The sequence below is a fragment of the Cryptotermes secundus genome, unplaced genomic scaffold, assembly GCF_002891405.2.
Source record: "Cryptotermes secundus unplaced genomic scaffold, Csec_1.0 scaffold381, whole genome shotgun sequence".
NCBI classification, from domain to species: Eukaryota; Metazoa; Arthropoda; class Insecta; order Blattodea; family Kalotermitidae; genus Cryptotermes; species Cryptotermes secundus.
Window position 1 is genome coordinate 302363 of NW_019731574.1, and position 19853 is coordinate 322215.

The 19853-nt window shown below is 39.7% G+C and overlaps 1 protein-coding gene across 1 annotated transcript in view; it reads right to left on the minus strand.

Moving 5' to 3' along the window:
- LOC111867129 (homeotic protein empty spiracles) overlaps nucleotides 1-19853 on the minus strand; it is a 68516-nt gene that overhangs the window by 8137 nt on the left and 40526 nt on the right. The window contains exon 2 of the mRNA XM_023856666.2: nucleotides 13816-13988. Within this exon, the coding sequence (XP_023712434.1) occupies nucleotides 13816-13988 (173 nt within the window). The remainder of the gene's footprint in view (nucleotides 1-13815; nucleotides 13989-19853) is intronic.

Sequence of the window (19853 nt, forward strand, 5' to 3'; positions counted from 1 at the left end):
TGATGATATGTATATATATATATATATATGAGAGAGAGAGAGAGTGATGAGGGCGGGGAAGAGAGATATGAAATCATTTTGTAATTAAATTGTCACAAGCAGTACTGAAAAAAAAAAGTAGTTTTGTGTAGGGCATTGCAGGCCTGTACACAATTTCCCAGCGCCAAACACAGCGCACACACAAACCGGACGTGAATGGAATTAAAATCGCAGAGACGAATAATCATTTCATTGTATTTATAGTGCACATTTAGGACTTCTGAACCGACCGAATAACCACAAACGTTAGAGATTTCTGGGGACTGCAGGTTGTATAACCTGCGGTGGATTTGAGGTTCTTGCAGTGCTGTATTCTCTCTACTGGAATATGACGCCGTGCTGTCTGATGTTTACTGACTTTTGGTAGTTCTTGCTGCATCCGACTTTCCAGGAAACGGAAACATTTAGCTTCTAAAGAACTTTGGTAAATATCAGACTGCACGGTGTCACATCCTAGAAAACAGTATCCCTAGACTTTTCCCTAGAACTTATAAGAGTTTAAGGCCAATTGCCGGTACACCTGGCGGGGTTCTGTTGTAGTCTGTTTCATGACGCTGCAAATATCGAGGCTATATTTTGTTAGATGATAAGATGATTGGTGGGTTATAAATTAGAAACGATTTGGAATGAAGTGGTCGTGGCCTAATTTAAGGTGCTGTCCCGGTATTTGCTTTGAGGTACTGAAGAAAACCAGAGACAGTGTCCTGGCAGATTTTCGAACCAGAATATCCCAATAGTTTTCGCTACACCAACCCTCAGGTTGTAATTGTGGCGAATCTCCTGTTGCAAAATAACAGAAAATTCTTCTGTACGGTGAAACAGTTATAGGATCCTTAGAGAAGAAAATGTACCAATATCTTATGTAGAGTTATGTCGAATAATAATAATAATAATTACATTTTTATCCCTGTAACAGGCCGTGAAGGCCCATAGGGCTGTGATATATTGAGGCTCCCACATTTTCTAGACAGTCGGCTCACAGATGGCGGTGAGGTTGTTAGAGGCTGAGTCGACCCCAGGGCCATAGTGCGGCTAGAAGGATTAGGTAAATTGAAAAAATCCACTTCATCGGGATTCGATCCCGCGACCTTCCGGCTTGTAGCATATTGCCTCAGCCAAATATGCTACCTAGTGCCCCCAAATAATAATAATAATAATAATAATAATAATAATAATAATAGCAACANTACGCTTGCAGCGATGTAACTTTCATGGCAGAATACACCAGCCATAACAGTGAATTTAGTCGGTTCTGCCTGTGAGCTGGATAAAACACAGTCCCTCATTTCCCATTAATATAGACACATCAAAAAATATGAAGGCGTACCGTACATCCAACTAACGGGGAAGCGTCCTCTTTCGTTCTGTGTTTGTTCACGGATTTTCTTCGCCATTTTCTACATTGAAACAGTGTCTGCCATCTAGCGACGGCTTCAGTAACCTCTCCATATCACGTTTATCCCCCTGAAATTGCGATCATCTCAACCCCCCTCCACCCTCATATCATCATCCACCCTCTCCTCAACCCCCTCCTTCTCCCATCTCCAGAGAGCTGTATCAATATTATTTTTCAATCCCACGTCGGCCGCTCGTCGTTTCTCATCTGTTCCCCTAAGCCGGCTCCTCGCACCCCCTCCCCATCCCTCCATGATGGCACAGAGATGCATGCTGTTCAGTCTATGTATTTTTTTACTGTAGATATAATCAAAGGTTGTGATCCGTTGTTTGGAAATTGAGTCTTTTTATTGCGTAGGTATATAGGTAGAGGCAATTTTAGGGGGTAAATATCTCGCGAAATGGGAAATTATTAATTATTCGTTTTGCTTTGGTGGGGATTTTGTAATCTCTTTTTATTATTATTATTATATTCCTGAGCCCGTCATAGGGTAAATTGGGAATGAGCGACGAGAGGATTTTACATCGTTGTACCCTGCAGTGTGTTTTAAGATTCCAAATTTGATAACCGACCTACGATATCTTCCGAAACTCTGACGCTCAAATCTAACATTAAATTGCAGCGCGTCGATGAAAAGACTGACGCTTAAGAACACCTTAGAATGTTTGGAAAATCTGAAAATCAACGCCAGATTCTAATTCGTTGAGGACAAATGGCTAAAGTTCAACGTCAGATTCTAATTCGTTGAGGAGAAATGGCTAAAGTTCAACGCCAGATTCTAATTCGTTGAGGAGAAATGGCTGAAGTTCAACGTCAGATTCTAATTCGTTGAGGAGAAATGGCTAAAGTTCAACGCCAGATTCTAATTCGTTGAGGAGAAATGGCTTGACAACGACACACTGTGCGTTTGAGTAGCTGTAAGTTTAGAATCGGAACACAAAGTATTTGGAAATCGAATGCTTTATGTCCACTTTCGATATCTTTTAAATATTTCTACTCCTAACGTCGACTTAGATATGCTTTGGAACTTCTAACGCTTGTAATCATGCTATATTTTGTCTAATGTGAATTTGAAAATAGCTAACAAAACCACTATCAATGTCTATGGAAGTGCATGCTCAAATTTTCCGTCTTCAAACAACTGCCATATTTCTGTGCAGATTATGTAACGTAAGTAAAGCTATCCCTGTAACAGGCCGTGAAGGCCCATAGGTTTGTGAGACGTTGAGTGTCCCACACTATCTAGACAATCGGCTCAAAGGTGGCGGTAAGGTTGTCAGCCTTACGCGCCGGCCGCGCTTTACTCCCCAGGAAAATTATTTCCTGTTACTAATTTCTGTTAGAGGCTGAGTAAACCTCAGGGCCTAGTGCGGCTGGAAGGATTAGGTCAACTGAAAAAAATCCAATGACCTCATCGGGACTTCAACCCGTGACCTTCTGGCTTGTAGCATAGCCCCTCAACCAACTACGCTACCATGTGTACAGTGAATAATAAATCATAGATGGGTTAAGGTGTATTTATTAGCTGGAGAGAAACAGTTTTGCATGACATTCACAAACATTTCAACTTAAATTAAATTAGGTCTTCTTTTTTCGCTATCTCTACTGTCCCCTTGGGCCCTGGCCTCTGATTTTCAGTTCCATGATCATTTTACAGACGGTACACTCCTTGTACGAGCGATCAACTCGTCGTAAGGCCTCTACCTAAACACAGGACGACACAAACACAGAATAAACACATACCAAACATCCATGTTTTGTGTGTGATTCGAACCCACGATCCCGGCTTCCGAGCGAGCGAAAACAATACATTCCTTAGACGGCTCGGCTACCGTGACCGGCTAAATTAAGTCTATATCTTATTACAATAATTGTGCCTCTGTAGGCCTACTGCATAACTCGTTTTCGTAATATGTCGTTCCGAGGGTAGAATTTTCCTACACGTCCATTACAAAGCATTATTTGTTATTATTTACATTGTTATTATTGTATTATTATTTGTTTTATATTATAGATATGTCTCATTGATGGATACAACTCGTAGTCTATTAAGTACAGACAAACTCCATGGCTTTAGTCCGCAAACTAACTATACCGACCGAGAAATTGCCACTTGTCGGCGAAGTTAGTGCAAACTTTCAGTGCTGTATAATAAATATTTACATATTTGTAGGTGTGAACTGGATGTAAGATAATAGACTACTAAAATTAGAATATAATCCTAAAGAAAAGTGACTTAGGAAAAGACCCAGATGTAGGATATATATCGACTGTTCTGAAACATCTGAATATCGGAAAGAGCGTGTGACTCCCAGCCCTTCCAGAGGAAGCAAAAGAAGTGTATATACTCTTATTTATACATGCGTGATGTGTTTCGACTCGGTTCTGTTAACGTTCACGTAGACTAAAAACATTGAATTGTGTTTGAGTACTGCCATGAAGAACAGAGCAGACCTCAGCCAAGAAAGAAACTTAGGTAGCCGCTCCCTCCTTACTTAGCTTACGCTTCAACCTTGAAGACAGAGGCAGTATGTACCTTGTCGTGCTGCTTGATTAAGAACAGGGACAACTCCGCTTTGACGTTCTCTTGGTGGTGAATACGTGGAGTTATATCGTCTGGGATATTATGTCGCATAAATATTAGAGTTAATTTTACCGTCCACACAACACGTTTTTTATTTACTGTCACACTACATGTTTCGACCTCAAGAGGTCATCCTCAGGTGTACGAACACAGTTGCACAATCACACGCAATCACATTCGTCTTTCCACCTATTTTCGATCCTGTATCCTGTTCAGGTTCACGCTCAAACAATATGTGTCAAGTTCCTCTTACAAAACACAAGTTAAAAAAGTTAAAAATACAAATGTTAAAAGTCAAAATTTAAAATTTAAAATTTACTTCACTGTAGCTAGTTATATTATTACACTTGGTTAAAAAGTTCATGAAACAAACTTCAACTCATCACACCGACTGCACTCTCACTTTTGAAGGTCTTGTTGTTCTTCGGCGTCCTCTGATGTTGGATCTATTACGTTCCTTGTCGTTCCATCACGACAAGGAACGTGATTGCGTGTGATTGTGCAACTGTGTTCGTACACCTGAGGATGACCTCTTGAGGTCGAAACATGTAGTGTGACAGTAAATAAAAAACGTGTTGTGTGGACGGTAAAATTAACTCTAATATTTATTTAACACACAACAGGATGCAAGAAACAATTAAATTTATGTCGCATACTCCTGTGGAAGTCAACCTACATACTTTTGGAGGAACCTACTTAATGCCTGTTTCATGCAGGTGTCTTTCCTGACTTACTCCTCAACCTAAACGTCTGTTGACTTGCACCGGACTACACAACATCATATTTCAGAACACGTATCATTGTAAAACACAGTGTAGATTATTATGATGAGCCCCAATTCCCAAATGCCGGTCTCGGTAGCCGAGCGGTCTAAGGCATGTACTGTCTTCGTTCGTTTGGAAACCGAGATCATGAGTTCGAATCCCACTCAGGGCATGGATGTTTAGTTTGTGTGTGTGCGTTTTTCTGTTTGTGTACAGGTAGAGGCCTTGCGACGAGCTGATCACCCGCCCAAGGAGTCCTACCGTATGTGTAAGATCCAGAAAAGCCGAAGTGAAAGGAGTTCATGGAGGTAGGCCTAGGCCCACTGGGGCTGTAGTGCCAAGGGAAAAAAATTTCCCCAAATGGTCTTCATAACAATCAAGCACGGAGCATTTGGCACATCCATCAACCCCCCCTTCTCCCCCCAGCTTTCCGTCCTCGACATTGTTTTTGTTGGAAGCTGGTGCCATGCGCAACATCCCTGCTGCATCCAATTACCAGTAGCTGTCTTTACTTAACACATTCACCCCATTATACCTCATATCAAACCCGGTATTATGATTGGTTAGCATCAGACACTGAGACGTATTTTCCCATTAAGAGCCCTGATTGGTCCAAACTCACTACCATCAACATCCATTCAAGTCATTGTTACCACAAAACCCCACTCCACCCCAATCTCACGGTCTATTCATCTCTGTCCTTAAACTACAGTAAGTGGAAGGGGTTGTTAAAAGGGGTGGATCTTAATCAAAAGGCTTTGTCGTTAAGGGTTCTTTTTTGTTAGCTAAGGGGATTAATACGGCAAGCGAGGGTTGGGATTAGTGGCTGAAAGCATGGAGGAAAAGCTGGGAGGGGAGGGGGGGATTTATATAGCATCCTCAACCTTTTGTGTACCGCTGAGACCGACCAATCAGAGACTAAAAGGAAAGCTAGGCCGTGTCTTGCAGTTTCCAGCATCATCATCATCATTATAATGTGAGCTAGCGTTGTTCCAGAAAAAGATAACTTAGAGAAGCCCCTTCTGTAATTTAGATTTGTGTGGTGCGAGGCTTCAAGAAAACCCGAGTAAAGACTGCCATCAAGAAAATCATTAAATAAGTCCACAAAGCAATGATAATTTTATAGACATGTCTGGGACTTAGTCTCGTAATCTGAGGAAAGTATTGTTTCTGATTATGTAATAAATCATATTACTGCAAACAGTGTTTACAGCTTTAAAATATTTTGCTGTGTTTTGGTTTGTTTGACCAATGTAATTAAATAAAATCGTATCCAGTTATTTCTGAATAGCATAGGATTACAGTTATACAGATTTTTATAAAGTTAAGTTTTGGTATTTGGGAAACGAATCTTAAAAAAAATTATTAAATTTTCTCACAGAATATGGGTTTTATATGGCGGAGTGGCATTTGTGAACGAGTCTTGTTCTGAATACTTCCGTAAATCTATCACATGTCTACCCTCCATTGTGAAGTGACTTCTTTCTCCAGGAAAATAAGGCCTACCACCGCTTTCGTATTCATCACAATCTTCCAAGCAAGAGTCTCCGTAAAGAAATATATTCTTAAGCCGATTATCCTTTATGAGTTAATAATGGACTTAATATCACGTATCAAAAACAACTTCGCAGAATCTGTGAATAGCACTTCAGCGGCTCATATCTTACGTCACAACTGAAGTCGCTGACTAACTCACTCACTCACTCACTCACTCACTCACTCACTCACGGAGCTGAGCCCTTCTTGAGAAGCCACCAACTGTACAGCTACTCAAGAGCTTCACAGCGTCTTATGGAACCCGAATGCTCATTACTGTGTCCACAAGAGCCCTCCACAAGTCCCTATCCTAAACCAGATGAAACCAATCCATACCATCCCATCCTATCTCTCTAAGATCCATTTTAATATTATCCACCCACTTACGTCTTGGTCTTCCCAGTGGGCTCTTTCCTTCTGGCTTTCCCACCCATATCCTATATGCATTCATCTTCTCCCTCATTCGTGCTACATGTCTTGCCCACCTCATCCTCTTTGCCTTTATCATTCTAATTATACTTGGAGACAAGCAGAAGTTATGAAGCTCCTCATTATGCAGTTTTCTCCAACCTCCTGTCACTTCATCCCTCTTCGGTCCAAATATTGTCCTCAGCACCCTATTCTCAAACACCCTCAGTCTGTGTTCCTCCCTTAATGTCAGAGACCAAGTTTCACACCCATACAGAACCACAGGCAAAATTATAATTTTGTATATTCAGATTTTTATGTTTTTACTGGCTGGTTTGTCACACCCAGAGCACATTTTGTGCGAGAAGTAGCGATGCAGTGGTTGCAGCTGCGCTATGGGAGACAAGGAAGTCCCAACCAATCCATAACTTCAGCAGCTCCATGGAATTGAGTGTTGCTGAGGGACCGCTAGTCGTTCACCTACTTAAGAATTCCCCAATTATTTTGTGGAATTCGAAGGTTCATTACTGTGTTCGGAAGAGCCCTCCACTGATGCATATCATGGGCCAGATTAATCCATTCCATATTTCCCTTAAGTTACATTTTTATATTATAGTCAAATTGCAAATCATAACCTACAGTTTTTAACTAAGTTAGTGGATCCGACAAAATCCACCGCTGGTTCCGATGAGAACTGTCAGGATTGGAACCACGGACTTTTAGTTCCACACATTTAACCGGTCCTGAGCACTTGCCACTCTTCTTACTACGATCTGTTATGAATGCCTCCGTCAATGAAAAGAGGTCTCCTCGAAATATTCACAGTTATTCACTTAATTAAATTATTTTGAATCCGAAAGTTTCCTTTTTACCGCGGTTAGAAAATTCCGCAATTACACCATAATATCAGTATAATTTATCCAGTACACAGCCTCAAAACTGAATTATCTAATATCTATTTTAATATTATCTTCTCGTCTGCGTCTCATGAGCAGTCTCTTTTCGTAAGGTTCTCTGAGTCAATATTATATGCTTGCTCTTCTCGCCCTTATGTGTTCCTTAGCAAACATAGTTCCTTTTTTTAAAGCATATGCCTACCGAATTTCCTGAAGACGTTTACTTGGAAATGGTAGTACATAAGTTGAAATTTCTTTCTCCCTGAGCGGCTTTGTAGGCTCGCCTTTAGACCAGGAAATCCGGTTCGTAACTTTGGCATGACGTGAATCTCTCACCACAATAATTAGGCTCTAAGTGTGTCATTAATGTGAAATTATTCAACTACAAAATTACTACAATTACCATGTTCAGGTATGTAATTTAGCTTCGTTCACAAAATAGCTCTTCCAAAATATAGTCCTTACCCGTGTCTGAATAGAAAGAAATTGATTAAACTGTCGTTAGCTAAACTTTTTTTCATAATAATCTACTTGATTTGAGATTAATTACACTTAACTATATAGAAGTGGAATCAGGGTCCCTGGAATTATAAGGTCACTCTTTCGTTCAGTTTTCTAAATCTCATGTTTATATTATATTATCTCTTAATTCTACGCGACAAACTTTATTAAATACATAATCTGTATTTGTACTCAGCAGTTTTCTTCAATTCTGTTTGTAAAACATGTGATATTGTCCTTCGCCATACTTTTAATGAATTTCAATTCTCATTTTATCTCAAAGTGATTTATTTTGTATTACGATTTTTCTCCATCATTTCGTAGTAAATGTCTTATACATAAAAATTGCCAGTTTATTGTGTCTTCCACACAGCTTATGAATGATTAATAACTGATTTTAAACAGATGATAAATCATCTTCGAAATAACTTCGCTGTCTTTGTAGCAAACCTTTCTTTCGTACTTCAGCCATGGAAATGCCAGGCAGCCATTTTAGCAATTGGATTGTGAGAACGCAAATCCCATAGTATGGAGGCCCGCACAAAAACATATTTTGACATTTGCTTAAAGCAGGAACTGTGGAGGCAGATATATATACATTGCTACTGGACGTCTATGAAGCAGCCTCCATTCCTAGGCAACGACCACGAAACAAACAACGGAACTAAGCCAGGTGTTATGCGGAAGATTCTTAATAATACAACAGTTGGACTAAAACAATATAAGAGCTGTGTTTTCTGCGTGGTTCGTGCCGACGTTATAAGCGAGACGAGGTTTAGAGCTTAGTCAATTGATGGGAGGTGAAAAGAAGGCTAGGTGGTTCATGTGTGAAATGGCCGCAGGTTAGTTGCAAGATTGCACAATTGAAAGTCCGCCTTTGAAGAGAAGACTTTGTATGTGATATTTGAGTGTGAAATTCAGTGAGAGTGTTATAGTCCCTATGTTAGTTAAAATTCGTTACCAGGAAATGGCTAGTGGATACTGTTATATTGATGACAGTGGTCTGTGTTAGTGATCTATAAAATTTAGTCACGAGTCGTGAGTGTATAAATGATCAATAAATCGAGTCACCATTCAAGCCCCGTCTGTAGTCACTCACACATGACAATATAAATATTTAGAACGCTGTAATAACAATATTTTTCTTGTGGTTTTGTATGGGCGTAAAAATGGCTCCTGACACTAACTGAAGGAAGTAGACCGAAGATGTTTGAGAACAGGGCGCTGAAGAGAACATTGGAATAGCAGAGCTATACAGTGACAGGAGAATGGAGGAAGTTACATAATCAGGGTCTTCGTAAATTGTACTTTACGCCAGATATAATTAAAATAATCATGTCAAGGAGAAGGAGATTGACAGGACATATAGCATCCATGAGGGGAAGAGGAAAACGTAGGGTCTTTTAGCGGGAAAGCTAGAAGGAGAGACATAAAGACAGACGTAGGTGGAAGATAGTATTAAAATTGATCTTAGAGAAATAAAATAGGATGGTATGGACTGGATTAATCTGTCTCAAGATAGGGATCAGTGGCGGGCTGTTGGGAGCACTGTAATGAACTTTCGGGTGTCATAAAGTTTTAGGATATTCTTGAGAGTGTCTCCTCAAGAAGTACTTAGCTCCATGTTGTTAACAGACTTGAAAGGATTCTGAGGATGGTGTATGCTGTACAGAACTGTAAGGGTTCTTATTTTGGACTCTGTCCATCGTCTGGTATATATAAGACAAAAAACCAAAACAGATCCAGTCTGCGAAACGTTGTGGTTTTTTTTTTGTCTTATATATACCAGACGATGGATAGAGTCCAAAATTAGAAATCCATATTGTTAGTTAGTTAGTTGGTTAATAATAACTTACTGTATAAATTTTACGTGATGGTTATGCATTACATTTGATAAGTTCTGTGTCATATTTTATGCCGTGTAGGCCTACACGTTTTTGTCCGATGAGTTCTTTTTGTAAATAATCAATTTATATGGAAATGTGTTTCGGATAAAGAAGGCTTCATGTTTCATAAATATAACCCAAAATTTATGCACGCGGTGGCGTAGTTAGTTGAGGCACTATGCTACAAGGCAGAAGGGGTTCAAATCCCAATGAGGGCATTGGATTTTTTTTTCAATTTATCTAATCTTTCTTAATCTTTCAGCGTCTAACAGAAATGAGTACCAGGAATATTCTTGGGGGTAAAGGGCGGACGGCGCGTAAGGCTGACAACCTTACCGCCATCTATGAGCCGAGTGTCTAGAAAATGTGGCAACCTCAACGTCTCACAAACCTATAGGCCTACATGGCCTGTTACAGGGATACCTTTACTTGCTTTTACTTTCTTTACTTAACCCAAAACTTATTTCGGCAGTAGTTTCGTTCATAAAAGCATTATTACTCTGTAAAGAGGTTAGCATATCATTTGCAGCTGGCACAGCGTCGTTAAACTGTTAAAATAAGGTTATATTATCAGTCTGACTGCCGACTCTGTGTGTCTTGAAGTGTTATGTATGGGATGCATAAGTCAAGCTGCCTCTTGATTACTGTGTCTTTGTGTTTTGAGGTATCAGATTTTCTTTTGCTTTATGACCACAGCGCACGAACCGAAGGTCGGTAGCCTGTGAAGGGGAGAGGGGGGGTGTTAGCCCTATTTGTTTAAACTGGGCTTTACGATGTAGAGGGGGAGGTGACGTAGGAGCTGAATAAAATTTAAAGTATCATTTGAATTTCTAAAGCTTTATGAATGAACATTTCGGAAGCAGCCATAGTTAGAAATTAAACAAAAGGGGTTTATAGCTACTTGAATAGACGTAAAAATGACCGTCATCTCCACGGGGGGTAGTGTTACAATGAAGGGTAATATTTCGTTCCTGTCATTTCAATCCAACATGGCTGCGAAGCGCATTTACAAAGTTTTGTCTCTGTTTTTATGTTCCATGTTGTTGCTCCTTTCATGCAATGTACTTTGCTTTGTTGGGAACAAATTTTAATGTTATTTAAGCGATAAGGAGAGATTATAGAGAAGTTATACGATATTGTTGCGGTGTGTGACTTCAGTCAAGGCATCAACTTTTCTTTTCTGAACAAGCCTGACACGATTGCAGCGACACATGCAGCCACAAGGCAAGGCTATTTCCTCACAAAATCTGTCCCTATGCTTACCTAACTAAACACTACGCCATGAAGGCGTATGGTGTAGTGGATGTATAAATCCACGCTTTCTTGACCACAGAATTAGTTGGAGGTTAGTGGTCACTTCACGTCCTGGCCACTTTATACGGGGGGAAAGAGCCCCCGGTTCTCATTAGATAGGAGGCTGGTTGATCCCCAGCGCCAGTTTTTGGAAAAGTGAAAATTCTTGACCCTACCGGGACTCGAATTTCGACCTCGGGGGTCGTTCAACCCTTAAGAAGTCGCTATAGCGGTTACGCTATCCCGGCCTTTCACAAGCAATTAGTAACTCTCAGAGAGCCCGAGTGAAATGCATTTCAGCCGCAGCTGAGAGCAGCTTATACGAACTGCACAAAATTACGAAATAAGGGAGATACAGAGTTGCCATATCTACAGCCCCGTCCTTATGTTTCATCCCCTGGACCAGAACTCACTGAAAGGATATCGTTTAAATTTAGTATCTGATGGCTCCACACTTAAGTTGCAGAAAGAATTTAAAGCTTCACCGTAATGGTTATTGTACATAACCTCTATTTTAATATCTAAAATTCTGCATTTTTCCCACAGAGCGTATTTATGAGTTTCACATAGCATGACTCTCTGAACAGCATTAACTGATTTGTTATTTATGATGGAGACTCAGTGTGTTTTCTGTGAAGTACGGACTGAATTTAATATATAATAAGAAAAGGTAAAGCTATCACTGTAATAGGCCTCGGAGGCCCATAGAGTTGTGAAATGTTGAGGTTCTCACAATATCTAGACAATCGGTTCATAGATGGTGGTAAGGTTGTCAGCCTTATGCGCCGGCCGCCCTTTACCCTGAGGAATATTCCTGGTACTAATGTCTGTTATAGGACTTCATAAAACACCGGTTACATAACAATCGATTTTGGTTTATTGAATAAACTAACGTGTTTGAGACATCCTCTCTATCTCTGTATCTCTCACTTATGAACTATCTGTTTTAACAAACAGTGCCATGATAGTTTGCCCATAGCAGTTTCGTAGTCAGTTTTTGGTCCGTATGGAACTGTTCACGTTGTGTCCCGTGCACACGCGCCACCCCGTTAGTGTCTGCAGGTGTCTCCTATTTCTGCCACCGAAATGAATGTCAGATAATAAGCACTTCAGTGCGTTCACCGAGTAATGAACCACTGATCTCTTGTTTCGGTGGCTGTAGGTGCCAAGCCGCCTCGTAAGTATTTGAACTTTATACACTGTTTATTTTGAAGAGCAATATCTTCTGGAATGTGATGCCGTAGAGTCTGGTAAAGCTTTTTTGACGTTTTGGAGGAACTGTTGTGTCCATCTTCAGGACTGAACAATAAACAAACCAACAAAAGGCCCAGTTCAGGATCTCCTTAGTGCTTACTTCTCTATTGCTTAGTTTACTCTTCCTCCTTGAAGATGACAGCAATACGTTCCACCGAAACGTCTATGGACTTGTACCAAATTAAAATGAGCTACATCCCAGACGATAATCGGCTTATTGTTCGTAATCACCAGCCTGAGAACCTCCAATTCAGCACTACTCTGATTTCTGCACTGTTTCTGTGGTATGGAAACCATCCGCTTTGGTCGCAAGTCTCAGGGCCGGAATCCCACGGTTGTCGTGTGGCCCATCTGAACTGCTGCGACGTAAGAGGAAAGTTACTGTGACCATGTCTGCATCATATTCGGGCTAGAGCGGGTTCAGATTCCAATGGAGAGACCAAAGATTTTCATGGTTCTTCTCAGTCCCACCGGGAACATGTTGGGATAATGCCTTAAACTGGGTTGCGACTAGTTGCTTAAATTCTTTCCAATCAATTTTCTCTAATTGTGTTATAATTAATTAAACCAAATATAAATAAATTAAGCTGTCACCACTTTCGTTCATCTTTCACAATGTGTCTGTGCTGCTCTTACAGATGGCTTTTCAAATTTATGAAACAGCGTTAAAATCTTTTTATAAATAGAATAATTGTGCTTGATTTTAGTGTACTTCATTTTGTTTTGAGTTTATGCGTGTATATAAATGAAAGGATTTATTTTTTCGGGCGAGGCTGTGGGAACGTGTAGCTGTCAACTCATCTTCCCCTAATTCCGAGCTTCATAGATTGTACTTGTTTACCTTCACTTCCCCTATACGGCTTTACTACGTGTTACTTAGTCACAGGTGGCACTCCAGGAAGAGAAGGACAAGATAAAGACAAGGGAAGAAGAAAAAGAGATAGAGTGGAAGGGAGAAACGAAAGAGAATAGAAAGAAGAAGAAGAAACAGCTTTGCACTAAGCGTAAATGATATTGTCGTGAGGTCGTTGGTCCTCGGACCACAGTTTTTGAACACCGTTTTCGTAAAAAAATAAAATAATTTTACTGACCTCGCCATTGCAAACCGTCATGAACTTAGAAGAGTTGTAATCAGGAAAGTTAAGCCCCTGATTATTTTAACTAATTTTCATTATACACAGTGCACCTCTTAAGCCTAAGTAATTCAAACGCTCTGATGTTATCCACGGGAGTGACACATGAGCAACGCTGTAGTTACCTGAGTCTCCGTGAGGCTGAGTGACTGCGCTAGCTGTTTCCGCTCTGCTCCCACCACGTAGTGATTCTTTTCGAATGCGTGCTCTAGTTTTAACAGTTGACTAGGACTAAACGCTGTCCGAATTCGCTTTGGTTTTCGAAATGGCTGTAGCAGGAACCCCGGGATGTCCGGACCTAAAAACAGAAGAAAATTTGAACCATTAGGTAAACAATACTTTCAAATTCTTCAGTTTACGGACAGTAAGGACAGAAATTGGTGAAGATAGAACTATGACCGCGTCTAGACTGACTGTCTCCTCTAGGGTAAATTGGCCTAAGGTTGAAACTCACTACTCACCTTCATCTAGTACCCAGGTGAAAATTGCGAAGATATAGAACTGCGCGGACCGGCGCTCAGGTGATATGTTATGAATTGTAAATACAGTATCTTGAGAAGCATGCGTAGACTCAATTAGATTTCACTATAAGGTATTCAGGCACATGGTAAAATCCTACTGATATCATTGTTGAACCTTAATAATTAAATAATAGGTTAATTACGCGGTCAAGGAGAATAAAATATTGATAGTTCATCTATTTCCTGTCACACAATGTCGGAATGATGCATCACTGACAAGTGGTAGCGTTTCTTTCCTAAAATTCACAACCTGATGAAACACGCAGATACAATTTATTCCCCTTATATTTCAACAACGTGAAATGCCCATTAATTAAGTTTGATGTTAGTTCATTAACCATTATATCTTATAACTACCAAATTGTCTAAGATGACTTAACATTCCAAAGGCCATAAACATAAAATTATATGACATGTCTTAAGCCTACACATCAAGTAACATTTACAGAACAAGGCAGTTCACATTTCTTAATGTCAGAGTGTTCTATCTCCAACATAATTCATTGTGTGTTACAGTATATTCAGTTAATGACATAAAAGAGGGAAGATACCATTAAATTCTTCGGACTTCCATTCTGCATTTTCGGGGTTTAGGGCCATTTATAAAATAAAGGAGAATAGGTAAGAAAAAGGGAATAAATGGAAGGAAGGGAGGGAGAAAATGAGAAGTAAAAAAATGATAAAATTGAGAATAAATTGTAGAAGGGAAAGAGGGACTGAACTTGAGGAAGGTGAAGCAGAGCGGGCCCTATCTTGAAGTCCACCAGGCAGTACTGTTGCAATGAAGGCTGCTAGGGACACATCTCAGGGCTGTTAGTAGCTGTTGATGCAGATTTGACACCAGCCCGCGAAAATGTTCCCCAACATATTATATGACCTAGGAATGGAGTTACATCATTTTTGTTGTTTCTAAATCAGAGCCATTGAATGATCTGTTATGACACCACAGTTGAATAAAATATCGAAACCTCATCTTGGGTTAATAAATTAATGCTATAGTGGATAAGTGTGATGATTGAACCAATACAGCACTTGGAGTCACTGTTCATTGCTAACAATGAATGATGAGTTAGCAGTACCTGCTTGGCTAGAAGAGAGTTCTCAATTAGCTATTGTTACAGACCATAAATTATAAGTGTATAGGTTCTATTTGACAGCCTGTTACTCCTTTAATCACAGCTAAGCATCTTGTTTGGCGTCGTATATCCGGGCAGGATCCTTCAAACACGAAGCGACATGTATACAGGGGGAAATTTTCTTTCAGAGTTTGGCAATGATTTGCTGATATTATGAGAAGTATCATTAACGAATGAATTACATGAGTGGGAATATTTTTGAATAATTTATTTGTAAAAATAAACCCATTTATCGTGATACGTAATGAAGCTGCTATTATTGAATCACCCAATCCTATGAAGTACATTGGTTAGTATAGTCCTAGAGTCCCCTAGAGCCCACAGCATGAACCTATTCTGTTCTCATGGTTATGAGAATTAAACACCATTAACCGACTGGTTTTCGTGATGGAGTCACAGTATGTGTTTCTGTTGGGTAAAATATAAAGTTGTTCCTCTGCTTAATTACGGCATGAAAATATGAGAGTGGATATATAGATCCACGTATTCTCCATCTCAACACTAGTTACAATACAGCGGTCATCTTCACCCCCCCCCTCCCCGACCCCAGGCCGCTTTACCCGCGGTACGTACAGGATAGGAAACTGGGTGGGCCCCAGAACCCGTCTGGATGACGTGGATGGGAGAAAAACTTTCTCTTACCGGCGCTCGAACTTAGACCCCTCGGCCGTCCAACCCGTAGCTAGTCGATATACCGACTGCGAAATCCAGGCTCATTGTTTTCTGTTGGGTAGGATATAAATTGTTATTTCAGTCCTCAAACGCTTAGCCCTTAATGTTGTTTAAGGAAATTACTGCTCTTTATTCTAGGAACCCTATGAAACTCGCAAATACAGCACGCTTTGTCGGCAGAATGTTGAACAGGTAGTGCATATATCAGCCATTGCTTTAAACCGTACATAGATCTGTAGATTTACAGACGCTATCTAGTATAGTAGGGTATAACTAGGGGCTATAATATGTGGAAATGCATATAGAAACCGCGTGAGAAATTATTTTATTATTTTGAAAGAACTATCCCCGGGATTTGCGCGTAGGGATGCAGGAAAAGCACAAAAAGTACCTCATGACTGTTGACAACCCACAGAAGCTGGAACTAGGAACGTCCCCAATACAAGTCAAACTTGTTACAGCTGTATTAATGTGTTCGTTACAAAATCTTATATATCTTCTTTTAAAGGGAACTTTTCTAGAACGTTTTATCAGAAGGTCCCAAAGCTATCCACAGATGGATGACCGCATGAGGCTTCCAGCTTGCTCTTCAGCTAAGCCCACAAGAGTTGTGTCAGGATGTGTCTCAGCTTATCTACGTCAGTCTGCCTCGACAAGTAGTTTGTAATCAAAGTTCGTAAGAGACCGAAATTGGCAATCAATCAACTAATGTATTCCTGATGTCATGTCGCGTTGCTCGGCTCACTATTGTCTTGAATGTTATTTTAATGAGTATTAAACCCACATAGTAACTCGACTGTCATTTAGTTTGAAAAGCGACTAACTACAAGTGAAAGTAAGCTGATTTTGTCATCTGTGTAATGCATATAGAAATATTTTGTTTTTGGACATAATCCATCGTCTTGTCTTTATGTGAAAACTGTCCTGTTTATTATTTCTCAGGAGATAGGGAGTAGCTCTATCGATTGGGCCCAAATGAATGTGTTTTTTCCTGAAGACGGAGACAGAAACAAGTCTCCGAAACGTTGTGTTCTGAGAAATAAACTGGACTGTTTTTAGATAAAGACAGGACGATGGATAATTTCCAGAAACATAATATTTGTACTGATGTACCGTCGTCACAAACTTTTAGATCTTATTTAGTGTAATGCATGGATTATAAAACTGTGGATCGCGAGCTACTGAAGCAGCCGTAACTTCTCGAGAGTCTTTTCACGTTTATCAAAGTACAGTTTTGGCAAGTCAACGAGATTTAATTAGGCTGTTTTCTGGAAATGTAGCTGCAGCCGGTGAAGTAAGTATTTCGTGACATTTTTCTTGATCATACGGGGAAATTCTATAGCTTACAATAGGTGTAGAGAGGCTGTAAATCTATTTAGGTTCCTGCTTGCATTATACAGCCTGACAGGAACCTGCCATAACCTGCAGAACTGCACTCTTCATGGTTGTACAGGAACAGTTTGTAGCTTAGTGTAGGTGTAGAGAGGCTGTAAAACTGTTTAAGTAATTGTTGTCACTGTACAGCCTGATAAGGATCTGCAACAATACGCAGAACTGCAGTTTCCCCTCACTGATTGCTAAAATATATAGCAATTTTGGGAAGTTGCTGCAACAAAAATTTTGTAACTCATATTTTACGAATATTGGTAGAAAATCAAGTTAATACCCGTCTCTAAACGAAAATATTAATGCCCCATTCAGTTTTATGTCGATAGCGAATTATTGTAGTATCTGTGGGTCTATTGAGCTCTGTATTTCTGTAATTCTCGAACTAAATTATCCACACTTCTTCCAGTACCAAAGCCTATATTTTATTGGAAGTGAGGGGAGAATTCTTACTGACAAAAAAAAAAAATTCCGCTTAACATGCTGTTCGCCTTTTGTTAGAACATTCTGTAATGTCAAAACGTTTCACACTATATTGCGATACAGAAGTAAGGAAAAAACAGGAATACATTTTGTGAAAGCGAAATGTGTTTCTCTTCTATCAATGACCATTCGTATTCAAGTCAGAAACAAACGCCCGTAAAATATACACACACATATATAAAAGAAATGAAGGTAAAAAACTGACACTGGGAAAAAAATTTAATAGAGGAGGTTAGAGACATGGCCAACAACAATTGATGTTTTAAGTCAAATATAAAAGAAAGAAAAGTGGGGTGTCGATCTTCTTTTATTTGAAACAAGCACTGCTCTGTAGTCACGCTCCCGTGGGCACGTTCAGAATTTTGAATGATTCTTGTTACCATCATGTTTTCCACCAACTAAACCTGTCTGTCCTCTATTTCCCTTCTAGCTACTTCTCTTTTTCTTTATATATTTTATTCTAACACAGTTACGTCAATATATAATGGTTCTGTCAATCAGAAACTCGAAACAACTCTGATACCGGCTCCACTGGCTATGTCTCACATTCGTAAGAAGTTGGCAATAAAAAAATTGAAGGTGTTTAAGTGGTATTGTAACGTTCTGAAGAGGAAACCAATATTTAGAGGGCAGTGGAAATAAGTTAACAATGCTCAAATACTTCATAAAAGATTTCTTCCCTTCTTAGGGCTGAGAAAAAAAATGTTTTTGTCCTTCTCTATCCTTTTGAAGGACGAGAAACCTGTTCGAATTTTACACGTTCCTTCCACTAGTTCAACGGAGAAGTTTTGCCTCCACACAGGCTATGAGCATGAGACAAGACTATAGCCTACCGACTGCATAGAATCACATAGAAATTCATTATATCATTCAGACTGCAAACCATGATTCCAGTGGCATCTATTGCACGTTGTCCTGACATTTATAGCTACATTGTTATTATTATTATTATTATTATTATTATTATTATGGCATAACCATTGGAAATATACTTATTTTATTTTTCTCTCCTGTTAACGGTAACTTTAATTTTTCTTGCAATTACGTTTCTACGTACTCATGCTACCTTTGTAACTGGCCTCTGTGCTGTTAATTTTGCACGTAAATAAAGACGAATTGAATTACTGACGATATTCTTAAAAGATTTTCTGGAAAATGGCGTCTTGTGGTATGGTAGAAATTCATTCTTGTTTCGGAACACTGTACTGTTTCCGCCTTCACAGTCGAAGTATAATCCGAGCAACCAGCAAGAAGCAAAGAGTAACGGCAATTATTATAATTATTATTTCTTACTGTCATATTGTATACTAGCCATGGTTCTTCCAATCATGAAAATGTAATTGTAACTATTACATATAAAAGTAAAGCTATCCCTGTACCAGGCCGTGAAGGCCCATAAGGTCGTGACATGTTAAGGTTCCCACATTATCCAGACAATCGGCTCAAAGATGGCGGTAAGGTTGTCAGCCTTACGCGCCAGCCGCGCTTTACTCCGCAAGAAAATTATTTAATTAATTCCTGGTACTCATTTCTGTTAGAGGCTGAGTGAACCCCAGGGCCATAGTGCGGCCGGAAGGACTAGGTCAATTGAAAAAAATCCAGTGACCTTATCATGACTTGAAGCCGCGACCTTCCAGCTTGTAGCATAGCCCCTCAACCAACTACGCTACCGCGTGCCCCCGAACCATTGCATATACATAGATGTTACTTTCCTCACCTCTTAATGATAACCTTGAATATTACAGTTACCTATCTTGCAATGAATTTATGAAGCACAAACACACAGTTAAGAATTGGATACAAAGTTAGAAGAACGTTCACTTGAGTTACGTGTTATCAGGACAACAGTGATAAGGGTTCACTGGATTGTAGCTACACTGCCCACTATCACTGATTCAAAGTACGAGTACTTCCATGCTATTTTAAAGTTATTTATTAGATATCGGGAGGCGGTATAGTGACAAA